Raw genomic sequence first — 22,202 nt, 5'->3', positions numbered from 1 at the left:
CTGCCTTGTGACCCAATGATTACACTTCTGGGGTTATATCCAAAAAAAACTAAAAACACTAATTCAAAAGAATGTATGTACCCCTATGTTCATTACAGCCTTATTTATAACTAGGGGCCCGGTGCACGAAATTCGTGCACTGGGTGTGTGTGGGGAAGGGAGTGTCCCTCAGCCCAGCCTGCCCCCTCTCACATACTGGGAGCCCTCAGGCATTGACCCCCATCACCCTCCAATCGCAGGATCGGCCCCTTGCCCAGGCCTGACGCCTCCGCCAGTGGCATAGACCCCCATCACCCTCCGATCGCCTGATCGGCCCCTTGCCCAGGCCTGACGCCTCCTCCAGAGGTGTCAGGCTTGGACAGGGGACCCCCATCTCCCCCTGATCACTGGCTCTGGCCCCCGCCCAGGCCTGAGGCCTCTGGCCCAGGAATCATGCTTGGGCAGGGGACCCTCATCTCCCTCTGATCGCTTGCTCCACCCCCCGCCCAAGCCTGACACCTCTGACCCAGGCTTCAGGCCTGGGCAAGGGGACCATCATATCCCCCCAATCCCCGTCTCCGCCCCCCACCCACACCTGATGCCTCAGCCAGAGGAGTTGACCCTCATCACCCTCCGATCACCAATCACCGGATCAGCCCCTTGACCAGGCCTGAGGCCTCTGGCAGAGGTGTCAGGCCTGGGCAGGGACCCCCAGCTCCCGGCGGTTGCAGGCTCCGCCCCTGCCCAGGCCTAATGCCTCTGGCCTAGGCGTCCGGCCCGGGCAGCGGGGACCCGCAGCTGCAGCGGCCCCGTGATCATGGGCTCCGCTTTAGGCCCAGGCAAGGGACCCCTAGCTCCCGGGACTGCCAGCTTCGACCGTGCCCAGCTCCCATCACTGGCTCCACCCCTACTTCCTGCTATCACTGGCCAGGCTTCCCCAGCTCTTAGCTCCCCCCTGGGTTTCCGATCACTGTCAGTGGCAGGGGGCTTCTTCCTGCTTTCCCTTTCGCCTCCCTGCATTGTGCCTACATATGCAAATTAACCGCCATCTTGTTGGCAGTTAACTGCCAATCATAGTTGGCAGTTAACTGCCAATCATAGTTGGCAGTTAATTTGCATATAGCCCTGATTAGCCAATGAAAAGGTGCCGGGAGCCGGTCCATCCTTGCTGTTTCAAGGGACCTGGCATATATGGCATACTTTTCTTAATATGTTTGCTCACCTTCTTGGCGCTGTGTTTTAACCAAGGTCACCTCTCCGAGAAAGGTTGAATCCCCAGGTAGGGATTTTCCCCTGAAGTTAGGGAGGGAATAAAACCCCTCAACTAAGTGCCAGGCGGGTAATTAATCCCTTTAACTACGAACAATCATGCTTAAACTACATAATCTTTTCTCCCTGGAATGGAGATAAGAAACGCCCTAACCTTTGTAATAGAGATTGATAGGATTGAATCAACTGGTATAAATACAGTTGTAACAAGACAGAAAGACACAGAACTCAGGAGACAGAATTCAGAAGACAGAACCTACACGGAGCCTAGAGACAGAAGAACTTCGCTGGAGAGAGCATGCCGGAGGATCCTGGAGAGGGACTGGCCTCGGAGCCTGGAGATGCAGCCTAGCGAGAGAACATGGCAAAAGATCCTGGACTGAACCTGACTACAGAAATTGGCAAGAGAACCTGACTACAACCTGGTGTCTGAACCTGGCTGGAGAACCTAGCGAGGGAACATGGCCACAGAACCTGGCTGGAGATCCGAAGCAGAACCTCTCTGGAGATCCGGGCTAGAGATCCTGGCTAGGCTGCTGATCAACTGAACGCTGTCTCCATATCATTCCTTCTTCGCCGACTCCGTCCACACCTTTGGGGACCCCTGGACCCGCTGGGGTTGGACCCCGGCAAAAAGGGTATCGTCGTACGCCAATTACCATTTTTCTCTTTTATTAGATAGGATAGCCAAGCCATGGGAGCAACCCAAGTGACAATCAATAGATGAGTAGAACATTACTCAGCCATAAAAAAGAATGCAATCTAACAATTTGAAGCAGCATAGATTAACCTAAGTGAAATAAGTCAATCACAGAAAGGCAAATACACATGATTTCACTTTTATGTGGAACTAAAGAATATAAATTAACCAACAAAAACAGACTCATAGATATAGAAAACAGACTGTTTGCCAGAGAGAAGGTAGTGGAGGACTGGATGAAAAAGGTGAAGGCATTAAAAAGTACAGATTGGTAGTCAAAAAATAGTCATGAGGATTTAAAATACAGCATATGAAATATAGTCAATAATATTGTAATAACTATGCATGGTGCCAGGTGGGCACTGAAAATACTATTGAGGGGAACCCTTTGTAAAGTATATGATTGTCTAACCACTATACTGCACACTTGAAACTAATACAAAGTAAAATTGAGTGTAATTGTAATTGAAAAAAATTTTAATTTTAAAAATACAATTTTGGACAGATAAAGGTTGATAGAGAAATAAGCATAGCAAGTAGAGGCAATAACTAAGGAAGACTAACCTCTAAGAAGACTTAGAAACTGGGGCAACCCAGAGCACCCTACCACCATGCTCTAGTGAAGTAATTTGGTGGAGGGGAAACCATGGGGACCTAAAATGGGAGAAGAGGCCTCCAAAGACTTTATCATATTGCATAAAATAAGAGCAATGCAGAGAAAAGTCTTCCTTTTATAAGAGTACAATGCAGTTTGTCCTGGTGAATGAATCTGAACATACACAGGATACAAACTAGCTTGAAGATTGGGAAACTTGAAAGAGAAAAGGAAAAACAAACACCCTACAAATGCTTATGATACATACAGCGCCGCTCCCCCGCTCCGTTAGAATAGAGCATCCTTTTATAGTAAAAATTAACAGTCCCAAAACACACAATATATAAAAAACAAATGCAAATCGAAACCCACGTATATTCCTAAAAGTTAATTTTCTTAGCATGATATATGCTTCTAACTTGGTGAAATACTGGTGTAAAGTGGTCTTGGTAGTAAAGCTGATTTTATTTAGGTTAAGAAAAGGTATATTTAAATATTCAATAGGAAGGCTATAAACAATCAGGAATAACATCTTGCAAATTATGTAGTGAACCTGGAAAACAGCCTGAGCTCACTAACAAACTAATTCTAATGCAATAAGAAACTGTTACAGGTTCACATAACAGAATCTACTATAAAACTTATGTAAATGTCTATTCTTATGAACATAAAAGTTGAACTAATGAACTTGTGAGCAGTTATAACTAATACATTAGTTGATGTTCAAATTACTCAAAACAAAATTTTAACGTTAAAAATTCCAATGAAAAAAAATTAGTGATTTTTTTTTACAGGGCATGGATGACACCAGAGTAATTAAAAAAGTATCTTACCCCTGATTTTATTGAACATAAATCTGACTATACTATTTTTTCACCATGACAATGAAATCTGTGTAATGCTGGAATGGCACACAACTGATACCCAAGGACACTGTTGTTGTTGTTGCTGTTTTTTCATTATATCTTTATCTTCATAGATTTTTTCTGAAATGTGATGGATTCTAAATACATCACTATCCACTACCATACTTACCATCTTCTTCTGTCAGCACACTAATTGGCGCACTCCGAACTCCTTCACCTTTGAGTGTACTAGCAGACACTTCAATTATATATTGGGTATATTTCTTCAGTCCTAAATAGAAACAGAATTTACAAGTTGAGACTTACCAAATATCCTTTAATAATATGCATGAAGCAAACTATGAAATGTCTCTTAACAATCATCCAAAAGTAAAAGCTAAGTGGAAATGTAGATCTTTGAAATAGTTATCTAACCAAAACCCAGAGTGCCATAGCCTGTATAAAACTGCTCCCACTCACACTTAATATTTATAATAGAACAAGCTAATATTTTGTGGCCACCCTGTCAATATAAAGGTAAATATTTAACTATATATATATATATATATATATAGATAGATAGATAGATAGATAGATATAGATAGATAGATAGATAGATATAGTGTGTGTGTGTGTATATATATGTATGCATATATATATATGTATGTGTGTGTGTGTGTATATATATATATATATATATATATATATGTATTTTTTTTTACCTTTAATGTTCTGGATCAAAGAGGTTGTATCTATAGTTCTTTCCTCATTTCCATTACTTCTCCTGAGATAAATTGTATATTTTTGTATGATTCCATTAGGATTACGTGGGGGATGGAATGATATTTCAATCTCTCCAGAGGAAATATTTTTGTAAGCAATATTTTCTGGTGCACTACCAGGTACTAAAAGAAAAGAAAAAGAAAATAAATGTATAAAATAATTCCATCCTAAAAATCTATTCTGCTGATCTTCTCATTCATGAGCACTACAATGTGATTGTAATAAATATTCTAAATGAAGTAAGGTGTAGGTAAATTATACACCAAAAAGAAAAATTTCATCTCAAAAGAAAATTCATACTATTATTTTATATAATAACTAGAGGCCCAGTGCTTGAAATTCATGCACAGATAGGGTCCCTAGCAGCTGCCATCTGCTGGCCAGGGCCTCCCTTCACACCTGCCTTGGCCTAGTGCTGCCTGCTACCTGCTCCACCATCCCTTCGTGGTCCCTCTCTCGTGGGGGGCCCACCGGGGCTGGCAGCATCTCCACTGCTGCCTGCTGCCAGCACAGCATCGCCCATGCCCACCATGTTCTGCGCCATCCCCTGGTAGTCAGCGCACGTCTAATTCCTGGTTGGTCGAGCTCCCACCCCGTGGGGACAATTTGCATATTAGCCTTTTATTTATATAGGATGCTTATAGGAGGATATTTTTATGAAAATGCTTGTAACTGTATTAAGCTACCTTGCACTGCAGAACACAAGATGAAAGAAAGAGGATTGAAAAACACTTTAAAATGATTGTTTTTTATTAAATATATATAGTTAATAATTAGTTTAGTCGAAAACAAGATCTATTACAAGGCAAGTAATTTTATCTAGACATAATGGTGTATATTATGGCCTGGCAACAAAACAGTCTTAAAGCACTAGTTCTTTTTGTGTCTACTAATGTTTTCACTCTATTAAATGCAGTGGTCATAAATGGTTCTCTACATATGTTCAAATAACTAAGTATGTGCGATTCAAATTCTGGCAAAATAGATATTCTAAATTGAATGACTATCTTACTTAAAATAATTAGAACACTGCATAAAATAAAAACATATTTTTCTTTTAATTACTTGCCAAGGTGACAGGAAAGAAAGAAAACAGTGGTGACCAGAAAACACAAAAATCCTATCTAATAAAAGAGTAATATGCAAATTGACCATCACTCCAACACACACAATGGCCACCCCCATGTGGTCAAAGATGGCTGCCCCATGTGGACACAAGATGGCCACCACAAGATGGCCAACAGGGGAGGGCAGTTGTGGGCGATCAGGCCTGCAGGAGAGGGCAGTTAGGGGCAACCAGGCTGGCAAGAGAGGGTAGTTAGGGGTGACCAGGCTGGCAGGGGAGGGCAGTTAGTGGTGACCAGGCTGGCAGGGGAGGGCAGTTAGGGGCAATTGGGTCAGCAGGGGAGCAGTTAAGCGTTGATCAGGCTGGCAGGGGAGTGGTTAGGGGCAATCAGGCAGGCAGGCAGGCGAGTGGTTGGGAGCCAGCAGTCCTTGATTGTGAAAGGGATATCCAACTGCCAGTTCAGGCCCAATCCCCCGGGCAGTTGGACATCCCGTGACAGGTCCCAGATTGGAGAGGGTGCAGGCTGGACTGAGGGACAACCCCCCCCCCCCCACCCTCTCCCCTGCACGAATTTTGTGCACCGGGCCTCTAGTAAGTAAAATAAAATAATAAAATAAAATAAAATAAAATAAAATAAAACAAACACAATAAAATCAGTATCTGCAGAAGGAAGCTAGTACTAAAGCCAGCTTTGCCTTGGAGGATATTGGTTAATCCCAGTGACTTTGAGCTTCTGTATTAATAGCTGTGCCAGAGAAAGACCTGGACCAGAAGAAGGGTAAGGGACATCCTGCATAAAGAGCTAGAGCCCATAAGAATGCAATTTCAACAAGAACCATTATATGGGACAACTCTAGGGGGCACCTTGAATTCTTCTGCAGAATGCCATAAAATTCACCACAAGTGGTCACTCTTGGATTAGTGCAATGAGGTCTATTCACTCTCAGGGACTGGAGAGTGGAGAGTAAATCCACTGTACAAAAGAGGACAGAAAAGAAACTTTTTTCTCTTGCCACTCTTCTTGATAAAGAGGTGGGAAAGAAAGAAAAATTATACAGTTGTGGAACTGCAAGTCTGTTCCTACAAACTTATATGGCCCAAATCCTGCTGCATATACAGCCTGAAAAACCCTCTACTTCAGAATTTAAATTAAAACAAATCTGTAATTCTGAGTTGCTATCATTCAAAAGCAAATAACAAAAGTAAACATAAATTTCTGAAGAAACTCAACTCGGGCCACATAAATTTGCCACACATAGGTTTCAGGGAACATGAGTTCACTAATAAACTCACTAAACCCCTAAGCAAATTAGGCACTGGCAGTTAAATGCTAGCAAAGAAAAAGGAAAAAATAATACACATACACTCAAATACACACACTCACACAAACACACGACGTCAGCTATTGAACTTTCTATAGAATAAAAATATGGATGTTTAGTATATTTCAAGGAATAAAACATTTTTTTAAATATGAACAGATAATTCTTCAAATAATAATAATAAATAATATAAATAAGCAAGCAGGGTTGATGAAGAACCAGACAGACTTTCTAGAACAGAAAAACAAACTAACTGCATTTAAAATTCTCTTGATATGTAAAAGATAGAAATTTAGTGAGAAATTTGATAGTATTGGAGAAATTATCAAAATTTAGCTTAGAGAAAGAAAATATAAGATATAAAATGTCAGTTAGATATAAAGGGTATACTAAGAAGATCTAAGATAATAGAATGAGAAGAGTTACTTAAAAAGATAATGGTTGAGACTTTTATTATATATATAATATATATATATTATATATTATATATTATATATGTTATATGTTATATATATTATAATATATGTACAATATAAATATAAATATATATAAATATAAATATATAAATATATATATAAATATATATATATGTATATATATATATATATATATTTCAGAGAGGAAGGGAGATAGAAACATCAATGATGAGAAAGAATCATTGATTGGTTGCCTCTTGCACACCCCACACTGGACATGTGCTCTGACCAGGAATCAAACCATGACCTACTGATTCGTAGGTCGATACTCAACCACTGAACCATGCCACAGGACATGGTTAAGACTTTTCAAAATAATTGAAAGATATCAAACTTCAGATCAAGGAATTTCAATAAATCTCAAGCAGAATTTTTAAAAAATCATATTTATGCACTTCATTGTGAAAGTACGGTATACAAAGAAGAGAGATGGTCTAAAAGCACCAGAAAAAGACATATCATCTATATAGGAATGACAATTAGACTGACAATTGAAATTGATTGAAAAACAACTGGAATTTTACAGCCAGGAAAATTAGTAAGATTTTCAGACAATCAAGAACAAAAAATACCATCAACACAACCTCAATAAATGATATTTTAAATAATGTACTCTCAAGAAAAAAAAATTCCTAGAGATGAAAAACCACAGTTGCAAAGATAATGTTTAAACATTGTCTGCACAAAACAATAACAATAATGGCTAATTTTGGAAATAAACAATATAAACTAAATAAGTAAATATTATTTTCATTAGAGTCCTGCTATTAAAATATTTCCTTTCAAAAGAAAAAAATGAGCCTTTTATATGTATCCTAAATACCATGTACATCAATAGTGCTACTATTAAATTTAATAAAGTAGAGAAATAAAATCCTGAAGTCTAAAAAATGTAGATACAGTACCCCCCCATGCCAATTATTACCTGCTATGAAGTGTACTGTATCTAAGTCAGACTTCATAGGAAAAAAAAATTGACCTAAGAATATTGATAGTTCTAAAATTTTTGGAAGGTTTGTAAATCAGAACATAATTTGATGTAACAATATATAGCAATGTAATCCTACTATCCCTTCCCAAACATCCAAAATCTAAATCAGAATGCTTTGTTAGCTTTCTGGAGTTCAGTGAAATCTTGGACCTGCTGAGAACACTACATCTTAGCCCAGGTGGGTAACAGGTAGCCATTTGTTTTTCTGCATAATTTATATAACCACAGGACCTTGGAGTTGAATAGTTGTATTTATTGCTCCTCTGTGCCATATTCAGATCTTTTCTCCTTCCTTCCTCCTGAAAAATTTTATGAGCTATACTTTCTTAAGACAGTTATCTAGTGACACTCTGCCACAAACATCTTAAAAAATTTACCACCTGGTTGACTGACTTCCTCTCTACCACTCATAGAGACGTCAACATTGATGCAAATGATCTATCCAATTTCCTGGTGTCATACCACTAACCAATTACATGAGCTCTCATCTTACTGTACTGTCAGTAGCATGTGACATAGGAAATAAATTCCTTCTATTTGAAAATCATTATTCACTTGCCTTTCAAAACATGATCTTGTCCTGTTTTTTTTCTACCTCACTGGCCACTTCTGCTTAGTCCTTGACTTGATCCTCCTGACTTCCCAAATTATACAATTATGATGCCCCCAGGACATAATTATATGCTTCTTTTCATCTTTAGGACATTCACCCTGATGTGACTTTATCTCATACCTTGACTTTGAATATCAGAGATATGGTGGTGCCTCCAATTTATGTATTCAACTCTGGATTCCTTCCCTGACGTTCAAACATATATCCAACTGCTTTCATGATAGTCACTTGGATATTTCAAACATATTCAAAACAAAACTACTGAATGTCTCTAAACTGACCTTCTTCCTAACTTCCCCATCTCAGTAAATGGTGCCATCATTTACTCACCCAGATATGCAGATCAAAAAATAACCCTGACTTATCCCATTACTCCCAAATCCAGCATATTCAGCAGCAGTCTCCTAAAACTACAAATCGGACCAGGTTCTTGTCTCATAAATCTCTAATAGCTTCCCATTAAAACTAACCAAACTTCTTATATTGGCGCCCAAAAATCTGCATGGTCCACCTCTGTCTGTCTCTCTCTCCTCATCTGCTAAGCTCCCCCTCCCAATAACTCATACCCATTGAATGACAGAAATATTCTGTTCTTCCTCAACTACATAAAGTATCTTCTCACTTCAGGAACTTGGCAATTGTTATTCCTCCTTCTAAAACACTTTTCTTTCTTATCCTCATCTAATTTAATCCCATAGGTTATTAATATTTCTGGGTATATATAACATCTTCAGAGAGGCCTTTCTCGGTCCTTTATCTCAAATAGCCTCTTCCTACTCTGTAACTCTGTCTCTTCTCTCCCTCATAATTTTCCTTCATAGAACACACCACTATAAGAAGGTGTGTGTATTACTTACTAACCTATTTCCTGTGGCCCTTCTAAGAATGTTAACTTCCAGGAAGTAGGAATTTTGTCTTATTTACTGTTGTATTCATGTTGTAGTACATGATATGGAGTCTATACAAATCTGCTCAATGAATGAATAAATATGTTCAACATGACAGAAATGTATTAAAATCAAGATTGAAACTCACAGCTAAGGAAAATAAGTAAAATTGAATAGCTCTTTAATAGTAAGAAAAGGGGAAGTAGTGAAGCTATGCTTGAATTTTACAGTTCAGTATAACTTCTGATTTAAAAAAAGTATCATTGGCACTTTCTAAGTTGTCCCTCTGGAGTTTCCTGCCTACCACCAGTAGTTAGGATATAAATATGCCTCTCTGACCCAGGCTGATATTCTTTGCATTTTTATTGATTAATCCTGAGAGGATACCAGTGGCAGGAAAGTGAGAAGCTAGGAATATTTTTGAGCAAGTGGAAAAGGGAAACTGAGGCAATAAGATTAAACAAGGCCAAACAACTTGAACTACTTATTGCCAGTTGGTGAAACACAAAACCTTCTCTTCCCTAACCAAGGACATTTAGAGCAAATGGTTTATACCTCCCCTCGCTAACCAGAGAATAGATAGCTTAAATCATCCTGCCTGGGAAAATAGAGAGACCAAAGACACAATTAATGCTATTTGTGCCAGCTAAACCCAAGGACAGATGAAGTCAGGGGAACAAAAAACAAAAACCCATTAAAGCCAGACAGGTCCAAGTTAAAAAGTAAAACAGTAAAACGGACCAAAGAATAATCCCAAACTCCCTTATACACTCATTTTAATACATCAGCATATTAAAAATACACCTAGAAAGTGATGGATATTCTTCTGAAACATTCCCCTATAATTCTCGCCTGAAAAAGGGGGATGGGGAGGAAGAGAGAGAAAAAGCCCTCAGGACAAAGACAGTGCAGGCTCACTCTAGAACACACCCATGTCTCTTCCCAGGCATGAACTTTTTATTTGTTCCTAAATCCTAAGGGTCCCTAAGAGACTTACAACCAGGGGAGCAGTGGACTCTGTCAGCTCAACCCAGGCTTACCGCCTGGTCCTGTCTCCAAGGCCCCTTTTCTCTGACCTCCAGCCCTGGCTCACGTCTTTCCTATAGCATTTCTAGAGAGCAGAGCCCTGCCTAGGTTCTCTCCTGTTGCTTCGTCTACCCTAAGTCCTTCCTTTGGTTTACTGTCCCCAGCTGTAATAAATGTACTCTCAAATCACCTGGACTCCATACTGTGCCATCACTCCTACACAAAGTCAAGAACTCACAACTACAGGCTGGGCTGCCCGAGTCAGACCCATCGCAGGCCGGCCCTGGTCCTGGATCTTCAGGGTAAATAAAGCAAGACCAACTTGATAAATCACTAATTTCAGAGAGTGATAAGACACTCTTCAGTTTTCTGAAATAACATAGTGTTTCCAATTGTAAAGTAGTGTGCAAAATAGATAATTCAAGAATAAAGAGTAATTATTATAGTTAGTTGAAGTAACTAAATCTTTATAAAAAATAAAAATAAATAATGTAGTTCATGATTATACTAAAATAGGAAGTGGGAATTTACCTTGTGTATGCCAAAATATTGTTGTTTGGCATATACTGGTATGGTTTTAATGTTATGTAGATAAATTAAGAAATGCATAGTCCATGGACAGACAATGGGGAAAGCCTAGGGAGGGGACTGGCGAGGGGTGGAGTGGGTCAATGGGGGGAAAAGGAGGACATCTGTAATACGTTCAACAATAAAGATAAATTTTTAAAAAAGGAATGCAATTAATTAATATAAAATTATTGAATCCCACACCAAATTTTAGTCAACATCTAAGTTACTATCCACGGTGGTTGTTGCTCAAAATCAGATGTATTCAAGGCATTTGGCTAAAGGCTTACTGTAAAGAAAGTTATGTCTTGCTCTGGATGGGTGGCTCAGTCAGTTGGAGCATCTTCTCATCTACTGGGTTTAATTCCTGATCAGGGCACATACCTGGGTTGTGGGTTTGATCCCCAGTCAGGGTGCATATGGGAGGCCACCGTTTAGTGTTTCTCATTCACATCAGTGTTTCTCTCTCTTTCTAAAATCAATGAAGTCATATCCTCAGGTGAGGATTTAAAAAAATAGTTATGTCTTAAAAAGGATACAGAATATATGGGTCATCATAGAGTAATCAGTATGGGAACTTAAAGTTCTTTATGTGATTACTGCACACTACGTATGAGAAAATACAAACTAATCTCAAGTTTGCTCATCAACTGTACATTCTATACTTAAAGCACACATATAAACACACACACACACACACACACACACACACGAATTAGTCATGTATTGCACTTTTCTGATTGAATACAGGAGGAGTACAGTATTTTACTTCCAAGCATTAGTAAACCCTGATTCCCCAACCAAGATAAATTGTTTAAAAAAATAATTTACTACTATTTGTAATTAGCAGAATTAACACATTACTGAGTTATCACATTCCTCCATTTCTCATGAAAGAATAATAAAATGTGGGCTCTTTTTTAAAATATGATTAAAGATAAAAGTATTGTATCTAATCAATATCCTGAGCCCTGGGAACAGATAGATGGTTGTTCTTGAGCACATCCTGCTTCAAATAACACCTGAAGACTATTAAAAATTCTAACTTCCTCTTTTGCAAAAAGAGCTAAATTGGTGGCTCCATAGTAGTAAACATGATCCAGGAAAAATCACTAACATAGATTCCATTGTCCACCCTTTCCATTCAGATGGAGAATACAGAGACCATGAGAGCACCCTAATTTAGGAGAGAGAACTAGGAACTAGGAGCATGGACACTGAGCTCTATGCCCTATATTTAGGTCTCTTTTGCTTCTAGTGTCAAGATGACCAATTTGTATTCACCCAAGTGGGGGGGCTAGTGAACCCTGTCATAATTGTTTCTCACTTCTCTATTTTTCTCACTAGATCCAGGGGCCTTGAATGGCTGTCAGAAGACTTAGCTTCAAGTCCAAACATTACTTCTCATCTACTATGATTTTTGAGAGAAATTCTATTAAAATACTAGTGACCTGGTGCACAGATTTGTGCACATTGAAAGGAAATTAATTAGAATAAATATTTTAATATCGCTATTTGCCCTTTTTCTAGAATAGAAGTGTCAGAGATGAAAAAAATTAATAACATGTATATGAAAATAATATATAAATTGATTAATAAGTAAAAAATAATAACATGATATAACAACAAAGACATGATATAAAAACAACAAAAACATGATATAAAAACATTGATAAAAACAATGACTGATAAACTGATTAAACTTATTCTCCATGTATAGCACATTAAGAGCAAAAACACTTTCAGAGTGCTCGACCAATTTCCATTGTGATGAAGTATTTACAACTTTAACTTTAGTGTCAAATGCTCTTCAAACTTGAGAGAAAGCAACATATAACTGACCATGTGCGAAAACAGGTTCAGGTAGGAATATTCCTACTCTTTCTAGAGTTTGTCCTTGTGATTTATTAATAGTCATCGCAAATACTGGCATCACGGGAAACTGTCTTCAAATTAATTTAAGTGGGAGGCCAGTGACAGACGGGACAAATATTGCACATGTGCGAGTCAACATTTATTTATAAATTGCCAGTGAGTGTCATATGTACCGGCCAGCCGGCTGGTCAGACAGATGGATGGCCGGTCACTTAGCCTTTTATACATATAGATTCCTAGGTCTTCTCATCCATAAAATAAAGGATTCTATATATTTTCTAAGACACCTGCCAACACTAAAATTCACATTTTAAATTACATTTCAAGTTAAATTCTTATATTCACTTATGACTTGTTACTATCTGTACCTGAGAATTAAACTCATACAATAAATAATGAAATAAAAATCGAATTTACTTTTTAATATTAAGTAAAAAAACTGCAAGCATGTGATAATCAGAAAACAACAAAAAATGATTTTTATAGATAGTCATGAAAATAAGGTGTACTTGATGTTGTGACCAATTAAATAGCGAAACATTTGATAAATGTTCATGAATATGGCTATTGTTTAATATCCCAACAGGATTTTTAAAGTTTTTATTTTCTTTTCTTTTCAGAGCCCCAAACAGTGAAATATCACTGCAAAAATGAATGGGAAGATCAAGATATATTTATCACTTAGCAGCTTTACTGATGGTTTCTAAACCAGCATTATTGTGAAAGGGGATGGGCTTTACAGTTAGGTGGATTTGGGTTCCAATTCCAGCTTCATCACTTACCAGCTAGATAACCTTAAGCAATTAAATACCCACCAATTAATATTAATGTTAGGTGGGTAAAATTCATTTTATCCTACAGTGGTATATTCCCACTAGGGCTTGGCATATTATAAATATTTATTGAAAAGATGAACCTCTCAGATCTCCATTTTTCATTAGGCAATGAAGATAATAATGCCTTCATGCTCTATTCCAAAATAAAAGGCAATTATTATGAAATCCAATAGCAAAGCCCATGGTACTTTCCAGGTGTTTAAAATATGCTTAGGCTTTTCTCTCCTTGAACCAGTGTAAAATGAAATAAAATAAGGCCTGGTAAAAAGCAAATACTAATATTTAAGCACCATATCTATAAAAGCAATGAAACATGATGATATGTAGTTTAATATCAATTAGATTTCACTTTGGGGGAACTCTTAATGATAAAAAATGCTCTTTTCATCACTCTCCTGTTTCTGCAATTATAACCTATGCCATTCTCTATGGACATTGTGTCATCTCATATAATTAATTTCTGTGACCAGCTTCCCTCCAAAGTAAGCTGCTTTACTAGATTCCTTCATCCTCAAGGTCAGTGACAGGGCCACACTGTCATAGGGTCTGGCTGAGCCATATGAAGCTGCTGACACTTGGGCGTTATGGCCTATAGGAAGAGCAAATCCATATGGTTCAGCCAGTTGCTAGTCAATAAATATTTATTTTTTACATGTAGGGATAAAACAGTAACTTTAAATTTAGTTCTTAATTCTTAGCACACACTATCAAGTTGCTCCAATGTATGATTATAACCATAAAAACAAACTGACATCATCAGGCAAAATGCCTTCCTTTGTGCTGTTGGCCTTGCATTGGTGAAACAGAAATCCAAGTAACTCCTTGCTTGCGTTATTTCCTTTAGATCAGATATCCCCTCATACGGCTTCCATAAGGTCCTCCTGCCCATTCCACCTGACTGCTTAAGACCTAGGTTAAATGCTACCTCCTCCATAAGACTTACCCCCATATGCCCTATCTGTGCTCCCACTCTACACCTCTCTCTACAGACATACCTCATTAGAGTATAGGAATCAATTCTTATGAGTGTGTCTCTGCTTTTACCTAATTTGAAAGCAAGTAGTTATTAATTCACAAATTTACAGGGACATTGAAAAACATCTTTAGTTTTTTAAGCCTTTCATTTGTAAAATGTGTTGATCTTTATTTTAGAGTCCCTTATATGCAAATCAGATTTTTTAAAAATTTGCATGGCAAGCCTTTTTGTACTCATTTACAAAAAAAAAAAAAAAAAAATTGCCCGGCCAGTGATGCTCAGTGGTTGAGCTTCAACCTATGAATCAGAAGGTCACGGTTTGATTCCAGTCAGGGCATATGCCCAGCTTGTGGGCTCGATCCCAAGTGGGGGCATGCAAGATGTTTCTATCTCTCTCTCCCTCTCACTTCCTCTCTGAAATCAATAAAAAAAAAAATGTTTTTTTAAAAAGCAAAAAAATTCCTGGATTATACAAAATGGAATAATGAGGGGTTTTAGTTAAGTAAAATAAAAACAATCTAGCAATTGTCAGCCACATTCATTACTATGCATTATTAAACAAAAAAATAAAAAAACATACCAGTCTCAGAAGTCCTTACAGAGAGTAAGGAAGATAACTGATTGCCATGACCCAATCTGGTGTATGACCTCACAGAAATGTTATAGAGGGAATACGGTTTTAAATCCCTTAAAATTATGTGTGTTGTTGAGGTGTTCTTCATAAATAAGGAATCCATATTTTTATAGAGAACTTCATAAGCAACAATAATCCCATTGGGTTTCTCAGGTGGTAACCACTTCAGACTTATTTCATGTGCAGTAACATCAATAACTTCCACATCTTGAGGTGATGATTCTGGTTCTGGGGGAAGAAAAGAAAACTTTAAATACTTGTATTTTTTCATGTTTATTGCTTCAGCTACTAAAGGCAGCATGAGGTAGATGGCAGTAAGCAAGCAACACCGCTTGCTTTTTTCTATTAAAACTGCACCTAATAGCCTTACCATCTTCCAGAGTTCTCACAAAGATGTCATTTTCTTCAGACAAAGAACTTTCTCCAACATGAGTTGAGGCGGTCACCCTCATCTTATATTTGGTGTATTTCTTTAACCCTATAAAACCAATAGGCAATTTGTTTAAATTTCTTAAAATAACACTTAGATTAGTGCCATTTGACATAGGACTAGTGAAAATAGTTTATTTCGGAGACTGATTCCTCCAGTCACTTTCCCTATAATCCCAATCTCCCAAACATCTTTAGGCTTGAGGACATTCCCATGTTGGTGATGTTTTAGTTCTTTCCTAAAATATTAAGGAAAGATTTGAGGCTGAAAATAATTTTGGCACACTGCAAGGAGTACACTAGTATTTGACTTGGCACAGACACTGGATCAGCTGATTTACTTCCCATTCATTCCTTCAATAATCCTGAGTTATTTCAATATACAGACAAAATTGCTTGGGTTAAGTATATTCCTAAGATACTTGTAATCTTATGGTTTTACTTCTTTGTAGATAAATATAAAGGAGAACACATTTAATCAAGGTACTTCTTCACATATTTTGCAAGATCTCCATGGCAGCACAGCACAGCTAAATCTGGAAAAATGAAACACACGTCCTGCAGGGCTTAAGGCAGAGAGATGCATATGTTCCATCAGAATAGAAATGTTTTTTAAAAAGCAAAACTTTGTTCTACCTGTTATGAGAAAGCTGTTATTTAGAGTAGTCATCTGGAATGCTGTGTTTGTATCCAGTTCCATTGCATAAATTGTATAATGAGTTATTTTTCCATTGGGAAATTCTGGAGGATCCCAATATAACAAAATAGATGAGGAACTAATATTTTTATAGTTTATAATCTGAATGGAGCTTGGCACTTGAAAAGAAGAATGAACAATTAATATGCAAGAAAAGAAAGAGGATTACAATGTGCAAGAGCAGCACTTGCAGGTAATTATTTCCAAGGAAATACACCCTTACCTTGTTCAAGTGTCCTAACATGGAGAACCGTTGGTGGTCCTTCTCCCATGATGGTGAAAGCAGATACACTAATCATGTGCTCAGTGAAAGGTACGAGTCTCCTGATAACGTAAGACAGCTGTTCGGCAGCAATGTCAGTGATATACTGATTCCATGTAGTTCCTATATGAAATAAAATGTTTTTTAAAACGTGTTTGGGTTCACGATCAAAATTATGTTTGCTCACACAGTGAAATCTTAAACCGGATTCCACATATTTCATTAATCTCTCCATTCACTCCTTTATGTAAAAGGCAGATGTATAATTAATAGTAAATATGCTGAGTACTCCCCAACAATATATATAGACATGTTATGCTCATAATACAGCTTTCCTAGTTATTATGTTATCCTGGAATATGAGATTAGTGTTTTTAAAAATATATAACTTGCTAAAAGGGACTGGCTAAGATTTTTTTTTTCTGAAAAGACAGACTAAGCAATGATATCAAATTGAGACTTTTTATTTGAACTCAAAATTCACTATACCTTCACTAAAACCAGAAGTATTTTAAAGCAATCATGTTTGGGTAACTGATACTTAAATCTGTCTGAACAAGGATTTCAAATAGTGTTGGATTTTTATTTATTTATTTAGAACTTGTGGTTCCAATGATGTTAATTACCAATTAGGCCAAACGTGAAGTGTTTAAGGAAACTTCTGTATCAGAAACTGTGGGCCTCTTAATTCCTAGTGTTGCCCCCAGTCATCTTTGCACAGAAAAAATGAATAAATCAGTAAATGAAATAAACATATACTGAAGGTAATGTGGCATTTTGACTCAGTATACCATCAATAAAGTAACACTTTTAATTTGCAACAGGACAAATATCAAATCAGAGAAAAGGAGAAAATGTTCTCACTTAGCATTTCAGAAAAAACAGAGAGAGAATTTAAATGGCTGCTCTCTAACCAAGTACTTTTAATTTGCTATATATGGCACTCTCCTTTTAGGAACAGTAAGATCCACTGACCCTGAAGAGCAAGTGTACACCCTAATGACATCACCATGTCGTTGGGGCACCTACACCTGTTTATCACTTGCATGCACTAGAGTTGTAACTTTCTGACCTATTTACCTTTAGTGACATTTGAAAACCTATTAGTCAAAAGCTGCAGAGAGTGTGAGGCCTGTAAATGATCTGAAGATATGCTCATCCCTCCCCATCACACCTGCTTTGGCAACTGTAATAACTGATTGTCTATGCAGCTTGGCCAAAGACTCTTGGGTGCTACTTTCTCTGGGAGGAAGGTCAAATGGGTTAGAAGGGGCCAGCTCCTGCCTGTGTGGCATTTCCATTTGCTGCATGAGGTTATCCAACAGTTAAAGGAGAAAAAAATCTGACTCCAGCCCATGAGCCATTAATAATTTGGCTGAACTCCAAGCTGAGGTTCATATCTGTACTAGCTAGCATTGGTGGTTTCAATGCATTTGATACAACATAAAAACTGTACCTACCAACTGTTAAATGCTGGTCTTCAGCTCTGTTCCTCACAGGAAAGTTATTATGGGGATGACTGTTATACATAACTGAAGCAATCGCATACAGGTCAGAAGATATCTCTGCTGAACCCTCAAATAATTCTGCCATTGACTCTACTACGTTCACAGTTTCTGGAGTGAGCGGGTTGTTTATATACTGTAATTAAAAATAGGTATTTACAAAAACCGCTTATAACCATTATATTAACAATGACTTCATTCAAGTATTAATTTAAGAAACTTTGGAATTACCCTTTTTGAAAAAGATATTATTTCCATGACTCCTGTCTCCTTTATATTCCAAAATTTTATTCTGAAGCTACTAAAATCCCACATGATGTTACACACTGATCACTCCTGTGTCTTAAGAGACTAATACTGGATTGTGGGAAGAAGCAGATATTTATTTCTGACTTCAGTTGTTGTAAAATTCAAAATCCTCATGCAAAGACTCCAGGACTAAAATATTTTAATTGTCCCCCCCCCCCAAAAAAAAGAGATAAGTATTCTAGGAATACTGCCTTATACCAGGTGTGAGAGGCCTGCATGACTGCTTAATACACATTAGGAATAGGAGTTTACCTATGATGGAGTGTAGTTGCAGACATGAACAAAACTGCATGGCAATGGTTTTCAAACAGGTTCACGGTAGACCTACCTATCCAAGGCTCTGTCCCTAAGGGATATTTTAAGTAACTGTGATTGTTCCTAGAGCCATAAAGTTCTTCACACACGTCAACTTCACCAAAGTGGCAGATATTGAAGTAAAAAATATAAGGAGCAGGTTACGAAGATTTAGAGGTTTTTGATGGGATAACAAGACGACTTTTCCCACCCCACACAGCATAGCTGATTGAAACAGAATAAAAAAAGACTCTTTTGGCCAAATAGTACTGGCTATTTTTCATGGATTGTCAACCTTGAAAATAAAATTATATTAATCGAAGAAAACGTTGCCTTAATAACCAAATGCAATGTTTGGACTTTGGATTCTAATTACAACATATCTACCAATACAGACTTTGAAGATAATCAGGAAAACATGAATATGGTCTAGGTATTAGATGATACCAAAACGATATTAGTAATTTTGTTAGTTGTGGTAATGGGATCATTGAATGAATGAAAACATCCATGTTTTTAGAGATTTGCACTTAGATGTGTAGGATCAAAATTTATTTTAAAATATGTTCACAAAAGTAGCAACAACAACACAAGAGAGCTGAGGCAAGAATGGGAGAATGTTAACAATTACTCAATCCTGGCGATGGGTACTTGGGAGTTCATCATTCTCTTTTCTCTCCTTTTATGTCTGCTTAAATTTTCCAAAATAAAATAGTTTTTAAAAGAAAAAAAAAGTTTTTGCCTATTTTATTTCAAGTTCTGCTTCAAAATTCACTGCTAAAACATTTTCTTTTAAAAAAATAAAATTACCCTATTTATCCTCAATTATAAATTTCTCAGGATTTATAAGTCATAATATAGGTTTTATTTATTTATAAGCTTTGGTACAGTTGTCTTTTAATTATCTTATATGTTTAGGGGTTGTCTTTACTCACAGAAACAAAACCACGTTTTTAATTCCTTATTAATATAAAGCACTTAGTATTTTCAAAAAATAGATGCTCAAGAAAGAAAAATCTCAGGAAAGCTAAACATTTTAAGGCAGTTTATTTAATTATCAACAAAGGTGGGTCATTTAAATATTAACTTTTCTGAGAGATAAAATAATGGAGAAAAGATTCAAGAAAATTTTCAGTTCTCCAAATACTATTTTTGAGATAAAATTATCTAAATCTTGTTACACCTTTATCCACAAAAGTATCGTGATAAAGAGCAGGGGGACACGTATATGATCCATTCCAAAATGTGTGATTAAAAAACTCTGCAGAGGGAACCCTATAGGGGACAAATGAAAGGTCTTCTGTCTCCCAAGGATTCACTTCAGCTCTGACTCCACAAAAAAATCAGGGAGGGCATGAAGCACAAACACATAACTCAGAGATGCTCTGGTATTTCAGTCGATAGTTTATGCTCAGCCACACAGCTGTTCCCACTATTAATCAGCCCCTCTGAAAATCTACTGTGTACAAACTACTATAGAAGGTACAATGAGGTAGTACAAAGAATTTCGCCCTGAACAATTATTTTGCATTAAATCTCTCAATATTTATACCCATGTCAGATAAATTATTGAAATTAAACCCGAGCATCCCATCAATTAACTAGGCTAAGCATCTCTCTTGATATACTGCCACTTCAAGGTAAGAGTTGACCTGAATACTCTATCTGCAATTCTCCCAAATTCTGGTATTCATTGGAAAGGCCCTCCTTAACTTGGGCAATGATAAGAACATTGGGTTCATCATAACCTAGAATGTTACTAATTATCATGAAGTGTGCCACTTGTGGTATTTCTGATATTTTGCCTCTATAAAAAAAAAACCCACTAGATTCTAATCTGTTTTTAATAGATGAAAAAGAAAAAAAATTAAGAGCAAAAAATGATGGGAAAGAATCAGAACTTAAGGAGTAATGGGAAGGGGCAGAGAAAAGCAGAAGTGGAAATAAAGGAAATATGAGGCAGAGGGAAATCCATTGCAACTTCCAAAAGTTTGGGACTCACTGAGTTGGCCTAAGGTTCTCACCCTCAGCACTACTGACATTCCGTGCTAGGCAATTCTTTTTCTAAGGAGCTGTTGTGTGCATTGTGGGCGGTTCAGCACCATCCCTGGTCCCTATGGCATCCTCCTAACTGTGACAATAAAAAATCTCTTCAGAGATTGCCAAGTGCCTCCTGGAGAGCAAAATCACCCCCAGCTGAGAACAACCGAGTCAGGGAATGTCACAATTCATCAACATGAAAGGCCTCTTATAAGCTACCCAGGAATCTTTGGAATTTTTGTGAAAGAATTAGGAGTCCTTAGAGTTAAATTCCAAAACCACCTGAATAAACCAACCTGAGTTTACATGTAATATTATTCATTATAGTTAACCTGATTTTATTTAAAATAAACCCTAAATATATAGGTATCTATATAGCCTGAATTATATCTACCAATTTAGACTCACTTGAAGTTATGCTGAATTAATAACAATTTATTCTTAAGAAATGCTTCTATATTTTATAATAGACTATAACATGATTTATGTTATCTATTATGAAGCAATAGTAAAAAGAAAAGTTTACAATTAGCATATGTTTGACATCTCCTAACAGATACCATATCATTCTGTATATTATTTGGGTGAAAAAATCCTTAAGGTTTGATTCTGTTTATGTTCCTATTGCTCAATAAAGTAAACTTATCTCAAGCAATCCTAAACAGCTATTGAATCCTGTTCTCAGCCTCATTCCATAGCAATTCACCAGCATTTGGCTGGCAAACATTAATAAACTTGAAAAATATGTTGTATGAAAAATATGTACTTGTATGAATCTCAGAAATTGTAATACTAGGTAGCAAGATGGTATCTTCTGGAAGAAAATGTCCCAGAGTCTTACCATAAGAATAAGTAGTAAGAGACCTGAGTGTGAAAGTAAACTAAAGAGAGTTCATGGACAGATGAATTTAGGGTACTTCAGACTTCAATCTCAGTAGAATGAATCCTCCAAAGAAATTAATTTTGTTCATTGCATTGATAGAAGTAGAAAATCTACACCGAAGGAGAAATTAATTATGTTCAAGTTGGTTCTAGTAAAACTATATATGGAATATTGTGTTCAGCCAAGTTAAGAGGCTCATTGACAAACAGGAAAATATATACAGGAGCATAATCAATAATAGGAAGGACCTAGAAACCATGACTAAAGATGTTTCTCATCAGTCTTCAAATGATAAAAAGTTAAATCAATATGTATTATTGTTACTACTTGACAGACTAACATT

The 22,202-nt window shown here is 37.0% G+C and overlaps 1 protein-coding gene across 1 annotated transcript in view; it reads right to left on the bottom strand.

The window, feature by feature from the left end:
* The window catches only part of PTPRQ (protein tyrosine phosphatase receptor type Q), a 268,878-nt gene that overhangs the window by 164,115 nt on the left and 82,561 nt on the right, over window positions 1-22,202 (bottom strand). The window contains exons 26-32 of the mRNA XM_059683707.1: window positions 18,289-18,469; window positions 16,790-16,951; window positions 16,506-16,685; window positions 15,811-15,918; window positions 15,387-15,668; window positions 4,111-4,293; window positions 3,579-3,680 (exon numbers count right to left, since the gene is read on the bottom strand). Coding sequence (XP_059539690.1) covers window positions 3,579-3,680; window positions 4,111-4,293; window positions 15,387-15,668; window positions 15,811-15,918; window positions 16,506-16,685; window positions 16,790-16,951; window positions 18,289-18,469 — 1,198 coding nt within the window. The remainder of the gene's footprint in view (window positions 1-3,578; window positions 3,681-4,110; window positions 4,294-15,386; window positions 15,669-15,810; window positions 15,919-16,505; window positions 16,686-16,789; window positions 16,952-18,288; window positions 18,470-22,202) is intronic.

Source organism: Myotis daubentonii, chromosome 2, assembly GCF_963259705.1.
Source record: "Myotis daubentonii chromosome 2, mMyoDau2.1, whole genome shotgun sequence".
NCBI lineage: Eukaryota > Metazoa > Chordata > Mammalia > Chiroptera > Vespertilionidae > Myotis > Myotis daubentonii.
Note: the sequence above shows the minus strand (reverse complement) of the source record. Positions and strands in the feature narration are given on the sequence as shown.